At 38.9% G+C, this 14709-nt stretch overlaps 1 protein-coding gene across 3 annotated transcripts in view; it reads right to left on the bottom strand.

The window, feature by feature from the left end:
* LOC130190001 (protein Dok-7-like) overlaps positions 1–14709 on the bottom strand; it is a 34015-nt gene that overhangs the window by 6019 nt on the left and 13287 nt on the right. For 2 of the 3 annotated variants that reach the window (XM_056409094.1, XM_056409095.1), the window contains exons 6-8: positions 5957–6076; positions 2618–2713; positions 778–1535 (exon numbers count right to left, since the gene is read on the bottom strand). In XM_056409094.1, coding sequence (XP_056265069.1) covers positions 778–1535; positions 2618–2713; positions 5957–6076 — 974 coding nt within the window. The remainder of the gene's footprint in view (positions 1–777; positions 1536–2617; positions 2714–5956; positions 6077–14709) is intronic. The other variant, XM_056409096.1, reaches the window with a different exon arrangement.

Below are 14709 nucleotides of genomic sequence, written 5' to 3'. Positions count from 1 at the left end.
AGGTGGGATCAGGATAATCCAGATTTTTAGGATCAAACTGATCCAGATTTCCCACCAAAGTTTTGAAATACTCAACAGCAGTGTTTAATCCAGATAAAAGGCAGGATTGGATTACCAAATCCGAATCTGAATCTTCAGGATCAGATTTGCTTTGAAATACCCGTTTTTGGGATCTGATCAGGATTTAATCCAATCCAGGGGGATTAATCCTGGTGGATCATTTTGAAATACCAGCCCCTGGTGTTTAAAAAGCAAATTTTCTCTGGTCCCACTGTGTAAAATATATATATATATATATATATATATATGTAATGTATATATATGTGTGATATATACATGATATATATATATATATGTGATATATATGCGATAAATATATATATATATATGTATATATATATATATGTGATATATATGTGATATATATATATATATATATATATCAACATATATATATATGTTGAGATACATATGTGATATATTCAGTATATATCACATGTATATATATATATATAGGTGATATATATATATGTGAGATATATATATCATATATATATCAACATATATATATATGTTGAGATACATATGTGATATATTCAGTATATATCACATGTATATATATAGGTGATATATATATATGTGAGATATATATATAATATATATATATATATTATATATATATCATATATAATATATATATCATTGATGAAGAGGGGTTTGCATGTCACACATGACGTACACACATCTGCTTCGTTTTGACGAGTGTGAGAACATTACCTGAGTTTCTCCACACACGACGCCTCCGGGGGTCAGAAGGGGTCGAGGTGTGGACCCCCCCTCGCTGTCCACAGGGGGCGCCCTCCAGCACAGCGTGGCGCCCTGATGCTGAGCCCAGGGTCTGTCTCCATGACTACCCCGCCCGTCCCCACCGACCCCCGCCGGGCCTCCGTGGTGGGCCGGTTCCCCCGGGCCCGGGGTCTTGAGCAGACTCCTCGGGGTGTCGTACTGCGGTCTCAGCGGGCCGGGAGTTTGATACTCTCCGCTGCGATCCGGGGTGAGTGTGGACTGAGAAGGAAGAGGAAGAGGAGGAGGAGGAGGAGGTGAAGAAGGTAGGCTGGCCACAGAGCCAAACTCCGCCTCCCCTCCCTGGCTGGCCGCGTCCAGACTCCCGGTGCACGAGGAGAAGCTCCCGGAACACGACGACCGGCTGCCCGCCGGCGCGATCCCGATGCCGCTGTCCGGCGAGCTCTGCCGCCCGCCGTCGTGGAGACGGCGAGCGTGCGGCCGGGCGGAGGACGGCCGCGCCCCCGAGCTCCCCGTCACCGCGGCGTAGAGCCGGTCGTCGGAGCTCGCCAGGGCCTTCGGCGTGGAGGAGCTGGAGGAGGCCGCGTCGCGGTGCAGGCGCTGTTTGGCCAGCGGCTCCGCCCACAGCGGAAGTCTGCTCCCGTAGCTCGCCTCCGATTGGCCGGAGGAGGAGCTGGAGGCGCCGCTTCGGTCGTCCCCGGCAACAGATGTGCCGTAGCTGTAAGCGGAAGCTGAAGAGGAGAGCGAGAAAAGTTATTCGACCCCGACCGAGTGATTCGTGAAGCGATCTGCACGCCGCACACAACGCGTGAAGAGCGCTGAAGCGCGTCTTTAATTAACTCCGGACACAACAACACCCTGAGAAACCAGTTTCTAATTCAGGGTTCTCATTCGCTTTACGGTTCGTATGCAGCGAGGTCAGACATCTTGTTTCTTCCCAAACTCTTCGGGAGCTTTGAAGATGGTCAGCAGAAAAAATAACCACAGGACCTCAGAACCCACTGGAACTCTGAATAAGACAGAATGTCCTGATAAATAAAGACCGGGGGGTCAGTCTTGGTGTAGACGGACACATAAAACACTAAGAAACCCCCAGAAGATGATGCATCACATCCACCTGATGCCCTCCAGAGGGTCACACATCGTACATGAATCACTTTTATTTGGCCTTAATGGCCTTATTTGGACCTTTATTTGCCTAAATCATCATCTCATGATACTGGCCTACAACCTTATTTGAACACATTGTGTGATTCTACCTCTGGAATATGAACACATCACTATATCATATTTACACTATGTTGATCTGCACTACACACATACACACACTTTGCATTTTGCACACTCTGTCTATATTTAATGTAATTTTACACTGCAGTCATTATCATTAGTATTATATTTGTGTATGCATATATGTTGTGTATATATATATTTTTTTATTTTATTTTGTATTTTATATTTTACTTTGTATACTTTGCACAGTCATTGTCTTATATTTGTTTGTGTGTGTGTATATATATATACACATATATGTTTCATTTTATTTATATACATATAAATACACTTCATTTTGTATTTTACTTGTATACATCTATATCTTCATCCCTGTTTTTTATATTTTATATTTATATTTTATTCTCGTGTGTTTAGTTTATTGGTGCTGCTACTGTGACGACAAATTTCCCCTTGGGGATTAATAAAGTATCTATCTATCTATCTATCTAGATCAATATGTGGTCAGGTCTTTTTGGTGTTTTCTGAATAACCTGTAAAAATGACTCTTATTTTGAAGGAAGGTGTGGGTGCGCCGTACCGCCGCTGCTCTGAGACAACACGCTGAGCCTCTTCTCCAGCGCCCACGCCTCCTGACTGATGCGCCGCTCGGCGGACTCAGGGTCAGCGCCGGGCTCTGCAGGACAAACACGACAGACAGAGCACAACAAGCCGCGTGAGCGAAGAGAATAAAGATAAAGACGAGGCGACCCGGTTCTACGCACACGGCCGGCGACATGAAACCAGATCCCGCCGGCCTCTTGTCTCGAGAACATTTATTATTTCTTTTTTATATCTTAAAACTTTTCTATCCAGCCGTTATTTAACCACGTCATCGTGTACACGGTCACGGGGAGGAGACCTCTAGACGGGCTGCCAGGTTCTCACGCCGCCGTGTGAATTAAAATTGTTAACTTGTCACATTTCAAAGTAAAAGAGCCTAAACGGGTTTCTGGTACGGATGAATCCGACTGCCACGAGAAATAATTCAAGATCAATCATTGTTATGCAGGCACGTGCACAGATGGACCCCTAGTGGTGCTCAAGCTCCTCCCCTTTTGCCCTGGATGAGAAAAGTGCCCTTTCTGCTGGAGCCCAATTTTTTCTTCATTAATAAATATTTAAAAATAAAAATGACTCCGTCATCAATTCCCCCCAAATATGTTTTGATATCTGACGGGGCATTTATTTGAGTTCTTGTGAGAATTTTGCTCCGACATTTTTCGCTCCTATCATTTTGTAAATGAAAATAAATTGTTGTTACCTTCGCATTGAAAATGTGGAAGGTTATGTTTTGATCGCCGTGTATTTATTTATTTATTTATTTATTTATTTGTATGCGTGTTATTCGCATAACAAAAAAAATTTAAACTGAATCGCATGAAATTTGGTGGGATGATTGGTTATTATCCGGGGACCATTTGATTAGATTTTGGGATCGATCGGGTCAAAGGTCAAGGTCATGAAAAGGTCAACATCTTCTTTTTACCATAGCACGGTCAATTTTTATCCAATTGGCATGCAACTAATGCCAAAATGTCCATAATTCAATGCCCAATCTTGTGATGTGCGAAGGTATGCGCTCTACCGAGTGCCCGTTCTAGTTTAATAAGGGACAGTGCACATTGATAAAAACATTTCAGTAAATGTGCCAGAGTTAGCCAAGAGGCTATTTTTCATCTGTAATCCCACACGTGTGAACCGCGGTGTTATTTCACAATTTACCCGATAACGCACATCGCAGCGTGAAATAAAGTTTTACTTACATCGTCATCCGGCCAATGTTCAATAAAATATGCGACCAGAGCGTCGGCATGTGTGCCGGGTCCCAAGAGCACGTAAAGCTTTTAAATATATAAAATGAAAGAAATGGAGGCAGGAGCCCAAACATGTCGATGTTTCTCGGTTATGTCACATTTGTTGTTTGTAACTACGTGTTTCTGATGTCGCTGCCCGTCTCATCCAGGTCAATCTCGAAAAATAGATTTTTAATCTCAATGGGTTGGTTAAATTTTTTGAAATAGCAAATTTTAGAATTTTAAATGATGACATTTGAGTGTTAAGCGCTGTTTGATATTAGCAGAATAACAGAACGTAAAGTCTCTTCTTGTCCCTTTTGAACACTCTGAAGCCAAAAGGGTCACATGTCACTGTTCTCCATGATGGCATCGACTATTAACTGTAGTTCTATGTATTTTACTTGTGATTTTGTACTTATTTTATTCTATTCAATGTTTTTGTACTATCTGGACCTCGAGTCTAAAATAAAAGTTTGATTGATTGATGACCCACCAATTTAAACGATTATCAAAGTTTCTTTACAAAAAAGGGGGGGTCAAAAACCAGATCCTTCGATGTGCGTACGTGTGTGTGTGTGTGTGTGTGTGTATGTGTGTGTGTGTGTGTGTCGCCTGGTCTCTAGGTACTCCGGCATTGTCAGATCCTTGGCGAGTGTCCTCCTCTCTTTCCAACGGTCATTAAAGCCTCCGTCTACATATTTGTAGTCTCCGAAATGCCTTTTGAGATTAGCGTTGCAAAGGCGCACACAAAGGCGCACACAAAGGCATGACCCCCCACCCCCCCCCCCCCCCATTAATCCTCACGGTAACCCTCGGGGCTTTAGGCATGTTGGCGTTTCTGTTAGCATGGCGCCTGACACAAAATGCAAAACATGCGCGCTAAACAGGCGGTAAACCTTTTGTACCGGAGGTCACAGGGTCACATGCCGACGTGACGGAGCGGAGTGTCGCTCTGGATAATACATATATATATCTATATATATATATATATAATATATATTACTGCAGGCCTTTATGTTTAAAGGCATATTGCGTCTGTATTTTCTTTTTTTTAATGCATGTGAGCGTGCATGTGAGCGTGCACGTGAGCGCGCATGTGAGCGTGCAAGTGAGCGTTTATCTGAGAGTGCATGTGAGCGTGCATGTGAGCGTGAATGTGAGCGTGCATGTGAGCGTGCACGTGAGCGTGCATGTGAGCGTTTATCTGAGAGTGCATGTGAGCGTTTATCTGAGAGTGCATGTGAGCGTGCACGTGAGCGTGCATGTGAGCGTTTATCTGAGAGTGCATGTGAGCGTGCATGTGAGCGTGCATCTGAGCATGCATGTGAGCGTGCACATGAGCGTGCATGTGAGCGTGCATGTGAGCGTTTATCTGAGAGTGCATGTGAGCGTGCATGTGAGCGTGCATGTGAGCGTTTATCTGAGAGTGCATGTGAGCGTGCACGTGAGCGTGCATGTGAGCGTTTATCTAAGAGTGCATGTGAGCGTGCACGTGAGCATGCGTTTATCTGAGAGTGCATGTGAGCGTGCATGTGAGCGTGAATGTGAGCGTGCATGTGAGCGTTTATCTGAGAGTGCATGTGAGCGTGCACGTGAACGTGCGTTTATCTGAGAGTGCATGTGAGCGTTTATCTGAGAGTGCATGTGAGCGTTTATCTGAGAGTGCATGTGAGCGTGCACGTGAGCGTGCATGTGAGCGTTTATCTAAGAGTGCATGTGAGCGTGCACGTGAGCGTGCGTTTATCTGAGAGTGCATGTGAGCGTGAATGTGAGCGTGCATGTGAGCGTTTATCTGAGAGTGCATGTGAGCGTGCACGTGAGCGTGCATGTGAGCGTTTATCTAAGAGTGCATGTGAGCGTGAATGTGAGCGTGCATGTGAGCGTGAGCATGCGTGTGAGTGTGCATGTGAGCTTTCATGTGAGCATGCATGTGAGCGTGCACGTGAGCGTGCGTGTGAGCGTGCATGTAAGCGTGCATGTGAGCGTGCATGTGAGCGTGAATGTGAGCGTGCATGTGAGCGCGCATGTGAGCGTGCATGTGAGCGTGCATGTGAGCGTGCATGTGAGCGCGCACGCCCCACCTGGCAGGGCGGGTCGCTGGCCACGCGGCGTCCTCCCGGAGGCCACGCCCCTGATGACGCAGTCAAACAGGAAGCTGATCTGCTCTCCCTCGGCACACGACAGGAAGAAAACACCGGCCCCTGAAAGATGGATGAGAGAGAGAGAGAGAGAGAGAGAGAGAGAGAGAGAGAGCGTCATCGTCAACCAGAGACAGACGCGCCGCTGATGGATGAGAGAAGAACACATCAGCAAGAAGCAGTTTTTATCGAGCTGGGGGATATCGCAGAGTTAAGAAGTGAATGATGACATAAAGAGTGAAAATCGGCTGACGATATTCAGTGATGTCCAGAGAGCTTCTGTGAAGACTGAGAGGCTGTGGATTCAGCAGCGAGTCTTTCCTCTCAAGCAAAATACAATTAAAAAATCATGAAACATCACAATCTCACATCGCTGAGACGGCCACAAAGTTTCCCTTTGCTGTCGCCGCGTGTCGCATCGGTTCTGTACCCAGTTTGTATCGAATAAAACTAAATTGTATTTTTTTTTTTATGCTGAGAGAGCAAAGCAGAAACATCCGAGTCGGTCTGAAGTTTCTTTGCTTTAAATGAAATTTACAACTTTAAAAGAAAAGAAGAACATTTGTCGATGTATTACACAGCGGGCAACGGAGTTTGCATTCAAAGGTCCCCAAACAGCATTTAATACTCAAAAGTTTTCTTTTGTCATACTTTATTTGCTTTGATTAAGTATGTGTTTAATGCTACTTAAATATGCTTTCAGAGCACCGTTTAGTTCTTCAAGCTGAATAAATGAAGAGTTTCTCTTTTGAAGCCTCACTGAGCCCGAAATGTAACGCAGCGCTGTGAGCTTCATTAGCTGTCGTGTGTTTTATAGTCGGTAGAGATGCTTCAGCTGCTTATTAGCCTTTCAACGGGAGCAGATGCAGTATTAAATACCACCATGCAGGATGTCACTGTGCAGGCGCTCAGCTTTAGGAAAGACAAGAATTTATTCTACAATATTCTTCATAAATGTCCTTATTTTTCTTTAAATTAATCATAAATACTCTCTCAACATAGTTAATGTGGTAAATGACTATTCTCTGGTGTTTAATGAAGTCTCTACAGAGGTGTGTAGAGGCCCATCTCCAGTGTTCTCATGGTACATTGTGTTATCGCCTTAGAAGATTAACGGAGGGGTAGAAAACCCTTGAAAACCCTTTTTATGTGAGCGCAGCTGAAAACAGTTATGTTGGTGAGAGAAGCTCTAAAACTGGCCTTCCTTTGAGCTTGAAGACAATTAATATTTCAACTAAAAGTCATTATTTCTAACCTTTTCAATGTCTTGACGATATGTTCAATTCATTTGATAAATAAAAAGTGTGAGTTTTCATGGAAAACACCAAATTGTCTGGGTGACCCCAAACTTTTGAACGGTCGTGTATTTATCGAAGCGAATTTCCATATAATCCGTTGTTTATGCAAGAATATTGATAACTGGTCGTGATTGTATTACTTTGAGAATGATATGTTGAAGCTTTTTGACGTTTATAAAATGTACGTGCATTGTTACGTATAACTCAACTTAATAAATTATACTCTTTTCTGATAAATGGTTTACCAATATTTCGGTTAGTCCACAGCGTAGTGAGGAATGAAACTCTTTCTAGTCTAGTCAGCATTTTAGCTTGGAAAAAAAGGCCTTCGAGAAGCCTTGAAGGGCATATTTTTTTACCTTTAGAGGGCAATATATAAATAAGTCAATGTAACCTTTTGAACAAAATGATGTACTAAAGAAAATCATTCAGAGTTGTGGGGATGAAATTTTAAAAAATAACAAACCACAGGGCAATTATTATTTTGTTGGACCTGGTCGTCGTTTATTTCTCACCAACATGCTGAGTTCAGCTCTTTTCTTTATATCGTAGCAGTAATAAATCAAACTAAATAGAGACAGAAGCAGCTTTTCTGTCAAATTTTAAGAAAGCTGTGCCTGCTCGTGATCGATGTTCCTCCTTTCTGTCCGCATAGGCAACTGTCTCCAGTGACGGTGATGAGTACTGGCGGAGAGACAGCTGTTTTGGCTTAACGCGTCTCATCCAAGAGGCTTAAACACTTCTAATAACAGGTGTCGGGGCCACACACATTTAAACCTCTTTGGCTTATTCACATCTTTATGTCTGGTGACATTAGAGAAGATGAAGTTGCCATTTGACTTTGTACTTCTAGAAATCATCTGATCTGGAGGAATATGGACAAACTAAAAAATGCCACGTAATTCTTTCTAATGTAATAATCTATACACAAGAAAAAACACTACCTCACACGTGCATTGATATGATACTGTACTACACTATGAGAGGTGTGTGTGTGTGTGTGTGTGTGTGTGTGTGTGTGTGACTGCTGAGGGACATGGAAAGATTACTGACATTGCAAGACAGCTTGAAATCGCTTTCATCTAGATCACAAGGCCTCTTCGAAGGATCAGTTATTACTGTGTCGGCATGGGCACTCTCAAACCGTGTGTGTGTGTGTGTGTGTGTGTGTGTGTGTGTGTGTGTGTGCGGCACAGGGTCGACAGCAACACGTGTGGACCTGATAAGCCGGGATAGCTGAAACAGCGCTCAGCTCCAGTTATCATCGATTACAGAACGCCGTGGCCTCGTTATCGCATTGGATGGGAGTCCAGATGTCACTACGTACGACTCACACTGGTATCAGGCGACTGTGGAACCAAAGGAACGCAGGCTCAACTGATTAGTGCCTCCTGAAAACGTTTTTGCCCAGCATGGCTGCCCACCGTCCCCCACGGGGTGGTTGTCTGTCGGGGAGTGTGTGTCCACGGCAGCAGCGAGGCGTGGCCTGTGCTGTGCTGTGCGGCTACAACTCGTATCGTATCGTCTGAGGCACTGCTGACTTTCAAAGTTTCGAGTTACCCTTACCCCAAGGGTAACATATTTGTATACAGCAGCATTAGATGACCAATGAACCCGTCTTTCTGATTTGCTCGAAGGTCTTTAGGAAATTAGGGAGTTGAGAGGGTAGAAGAGCTTTTTCTTTCATTAAGTAATTTGGTAAAGAGCTAGTTCACCAGTGGTACCTAATAATATGCAGTAATACTACTGAACCATGTGCACATCTTTGCACTGACTCTATTGTGACTATCTCATGTAAATACTTCATACATTTGCACACAATGCAGCTGTAGCTACATTGTCTAACAACTTCCAGGACATACATTAGCATGTTAAGAGATACATTAGCATGTTAAGACATACATTAGCATGTTACGACATTCATTAGCATGTTAAGACATACATTAGCATGTTAAGAGATACATTAGCATGTTAAGACATACATTGGCATGTTACGACATTCATTAGCATGTTAAGACAACATTAGCATGTTACGACATGCATTAGCATGTTAAGACAGACATTATCATGTTAAGACATACATTAGCATGTTAAGAGATACATTAGCATGTTAAGACATATATTATCATGTTAAGACCTACATTAGCATGTTAAGACATACATTAGCATGTTACGACATGCATTAGCATGTTAAGACATACATTAGCATGTTAAGACACACATTAGCATGTTACGACATGCATTAGCATGTTAAGACATATATTAGCATGTTAAGACATATATTAGCATGTTAAGACATATATTAGCATGTTAAGACCTACATTAGCATGTTAAGAGATACATTAGCATGTTAAGACATACATTGGCATGTTACGACATTCATTAGCATGTTAAGACATACATTAGCATGTTACGACATGCATTAGCATGTTAAGACAGACATTATCATGTTAAGACATACATTAGCATGTTAAGAGATACATTAGCATGTTAAGACATATATTATCATGTTAAGACCTACATTAGCATGTTAAGACATACATTAGCATGTTAAGACACACATTAGCATGTTACGACATGCATTAGCATGTTAAGACATATATTAGCATGTTAAGACATACATTAGCATGTTACGACATACATTAGCATGTTAAGACCTACATTAGCATGTTACGACATGCATTAGCATGTTAAGACAGACATTAGCATGTTAAGACAGACATTAGCATGTTAAGACATATATTAGCATGTTAAGACAGACATTAGCATGTTAAGACATACATTAGCATGTTAAGACATATATTAGCATGTTAAGACCTATATTAGCATGTTAAGACATATATTAGCATGTTAAGACCTACATTAGCATGTTAAGACATATATTAGCATGTTAAGACCTACATTAGCATGTTAAGACATATATTAGCATGTTAAGACATATATTAGCATGTTAAGACCTACATTAGCATGTTAAGACATACATTAGCATGTTAAGACATATATTAGCATGTTAAGACATACATTAGCATGTTAAGAGATACATTAGCATGTTAAGACAGACATTAGCATGTTAAGACCTACATTATCATGTTAAGACCTACATTAGCATGTTAAGACATACATTAGCATGTTAAGACATACATTAGCATGTTAAGACATACATTAGCATGTTAAGACATACATTAGCATGTTAAGACATACATTATCATGTTAAGACAGACATTAGCATGTTAAGACAGACATTAGCATGTTAAGACATACATTAGCATGTTAAGACATACATTAGCATGTTAAGACATACATTAGCATGTTAAGACAGACATTAGCATGTTAAGACAGACATTAGCATGTTAAGACATACATTAGCATGTTAAGACATACATTAGCATGTTAAGACATATATTAGCATGTTAAGACCTACATTAGCATGTTAAGACATATATTAGCATGTTAAGACATATATTAGCATGTTAAGACCTACATTAGCATGTTAAGACATGCATTAGCATGTTAAGACATATATTAGCATGTTAAGACATATATTAGCATGTTAAGACATACATTAGCATGTTAAGACCTACATTAGCATGTTACGACATGCATTAGCATGTTAAGACATACATTAGCATGTTAAGACATATATTAGCATGTTAAGACCTACATTAGCATGTTAAGACATATATTAGCATGTTAAGACCTACATTAGCATGTTAAGACAGACATTAGCATGTTAAGACCTACATTAGCATGTTAAGACATACATTAGCATGTTAAGACATACATTAGCATGTTAAGACACACATTAGCATGTTACGACATGCATTAGCATGTTAAGACATATATTAGCATGTTAAGACATACATTAGCATGTTACGACATACATTAGCATGTTAAGACCTACATTAGCATGTTACGACATGCATTAGCATGTTAAGACAGACATTAGCATGTTAAGACAGACATTAGCATGTTAAGACATATATTAGCATGTTAAGACCTACATTAGCATGTTAAGACATATATTAGCATGTTAAGACCTACATTAGCATGTTAAGACATGCATTAGCATGTTAAGACAGACATTAGCATGTTAAGACAGACATTAGCATGTTAAGACATACATTAGCATGTTAAGACATATATTAGCATGTTAAGACCTATATTAGCATGTTAAGACATATATTAGCATGTTAAGACCTACATTAGCATGTTAAGACATATATTAGCATGTTAAGACCTACATTAGCATGTTAAGACATATATTAGCATGTTAAGACATATATTAGCATGTTAAGACCTACATTAGCATGTTAAGACATACATTAGCATGTTAAGACATATATTAGCATGTTAAGACATACATTAGCATGTTAAGAGATACATTAGCATGTTAAGACAGACATTAGCATGTTAAGACCTACATTAGCATGTTAAGACCTACATTAGCATGTTAAGACATACATTAGCATGTTAAGACAGACATTAGCATGTTAAGACAGACATTATCATGTTAAGACCTACATTAGCATGTTAAGACAGACATTAGCATGTTAAGACATACATTAGCATGTTAAGACATATATTAGCATGTTAAGACATATATTAGCATGTTAAGACCTACATTAGCATGTTAAGACATATATTAGCATGTTAAGACATATATTAGCATGTTAAGACCTACATTAGCATGTTAAGACATGCATTAGCATGTTAAGACATATATTAGCATGTTAAGACATATATTAGCATGTTAAGACATACATTAGCATGTTAAGACCTACATTAGCATGTTACGACATGCATTAGCATGTTAAGACAGACATTATCATGTTAAGACATACATTAGCATGTTAAGACATATATTAGCATGTTAAGACCTACATTAGCATGTTAAGACATATATTAGCATGTTAAGACCTACATTAGCATGTTAAGACAGACATTAGCATGTTAAGAGATACATTAGCATGTTAAGACAGACATTAGCATGTTAAGACCTACATTAGCATGTTAAGACCTACATTAGCATGTTACGACATGCATTAGCATGTTAAGACAGACATTAGCATGTTAAGACAGACATTATCATGTTAAGACCTACATTAGCATGTTAAGACAGACATTAGCATGTTAAGACATACATTAGCATGTTAAGACATATATTAGCATGTTAAGACATATATTAGCATGTTAAGACCTACATTAGCATGTTAAGACATATATTAGCATGTTAAGACATATATTAGCATGTTAAGACCTACATTAGCATGTTAAGACATGCATTAGCATGTTAAGACATATATTAGCATGTTAAGACATATATTAGCATGTTAAGACCTACATTAGCATGTTAAGACCTACATTAGCATGTTACGACATGCATTAGCATGTTAAGACAGACATTAGCATGTTAAGACAGACATTAGCATGTTAAGACATATATTAGCATGTTAAGACATATATTAGCATGTTAAGACCTACATTAGCATGTTAAGACATATATTAGCATGTTAAGACCTACATTAGCATGTTAAGACATATATTAGCATGTTAAGACATACATTAGCATATTAAGACACACATTAGCATGTTAAGACCTACATTAGCATGTTAAGACAGACATTAGCATGTTAAGACCTACATTAGCATGTTAAGACATGCATTAGCATGTTAAGACCTACATTAGCATGTTAAGACATATATTAGCATGTTAAGACATACATTAGCATGTTAAGACCTACATTAGCATGTTAAGACATATATTAGCATGTTAAGACATACATTAGCATGTTAAGACATACATTAGCATGTTAAGACATATATTAGCATGTTAAGACCTACATTAGCATGTTAAGACATATATTAGCATGTTAAGACATATATTAGCATGTTAAGACCTACATTAGCATGTTAAGACATATATTAGCATGTTAAGACATATATTAGCATGTTAAGAACTACATTAGCATGTTAAGACATACATTAGCATGTTAAGACAGACATTAGCATGTTAAGACCTACATTAGCATGTAAAGAGATACATTAGCATGTTAAGACAGACATTAGCATGTTAAGACCTACATTAGCATGTTAAGACATACATTAGCATGTTAAGACATACATTAGCATGTTAAGACAGACATTATCATGTTAAGACATACATTAGCATGTTAAGACATACATTAGCATGTTAAGACAGACATTATCATGTTAAGACATACATTAGCATGTTAAGAGATACATTAGCATGTTAAGACATATATTAGCATGTTAAGACCTACATTAGCATGTTAAGACAGACATTAGCATGTTAAGACATATATTAGCATGTTAAGACATATATTAGCATGTTAAGACCTACATTAGCATGTTAAGACATACATTAGCATGTTAAGACATACATTAGCATGTTAAGACATATATTAGCATGTTAAGACATACATTAGCATGTTAAGACCTACATTAGCATGTTAAGACATACATTAGCATGTTAAGACATATATTAGCATGTTAAGACAGACATTATCATGTTAAGACATACATTAGCATGTTAAGACATATATTAGCATGTTAAGACAGACATTATCATGTTAAGACATACATTAGCATGTTAAGACATATATTAGCATGTTAAGACATATATTAGCATGTTAAGACCTACATTAGCATGTTAAGAGATACATTAGCATGTTAAGACATATATTAGCATGTTAAGACCTACATTAGCATGTTAAGACAGACATTAGCATGTTAAGACATATATTAGCATGTTAAGACATATATTAGCATGTTAAGACCTACATTAGCATGTTAAGACATACATTAGCATGTTATGACAGACATTATCATGTTAAGACATACATTAGCATGTTAAGACATACATTAGCATGTTAAGAGATACATTAGCATGTTAAGACATACATTAGCATGTTAAGACATATATTAGCATGTTAAGACCTACATTAGCATGTTAAGACAGACATTAGCATGTTAAGACATACATTAGCATGTTAAGACATATATTAGCATGTTAAGACATACATTAGCATGTTAAGACCTACATTAGCATGTTAAGACATAAATTAGCATGTTAAGACATACATTAGCATGTTAAGACATACATTAGCATGTTAAGACATATATTAGCATGTTAAGACATACATTAGCATGTTAAGACATACATTAGCATGTTAAGACATATATTAGCATGTTAAGACATACATTAGCATGTTAAGACATACATTAGCATGTTAAGACATACATTAGCATGTTAAGACCTACATTAGCATGTTAAGACATACATTAGCATGTTAAGACATACATTAGCATGTTAAGACATACATTAGCATGTTAAGACATATATTAGCATGTTAAGACCTACATTAGCATGTTAAGACA

The sequence above is a fragment of the Pseudoliparis swirei genome, chromosome 24 (genome assembly GCF_029220125.1).
Source record: "Pseudoliparis swirei isolate HS2019 ecotype Mariana Trench chromosome 24, NWPU_hadal_v1, whole genome shotgun sequence".
Lineage (NCBI taxonomy): Eukaryota > Metazoa > Chordata > Actinopteri > Perciformes > Liparidae > Pseudoliparis > Pseudoliparis swirei.
This window is presented reverse-complemented; position numbering and strand designations above follow the sequence as displayed.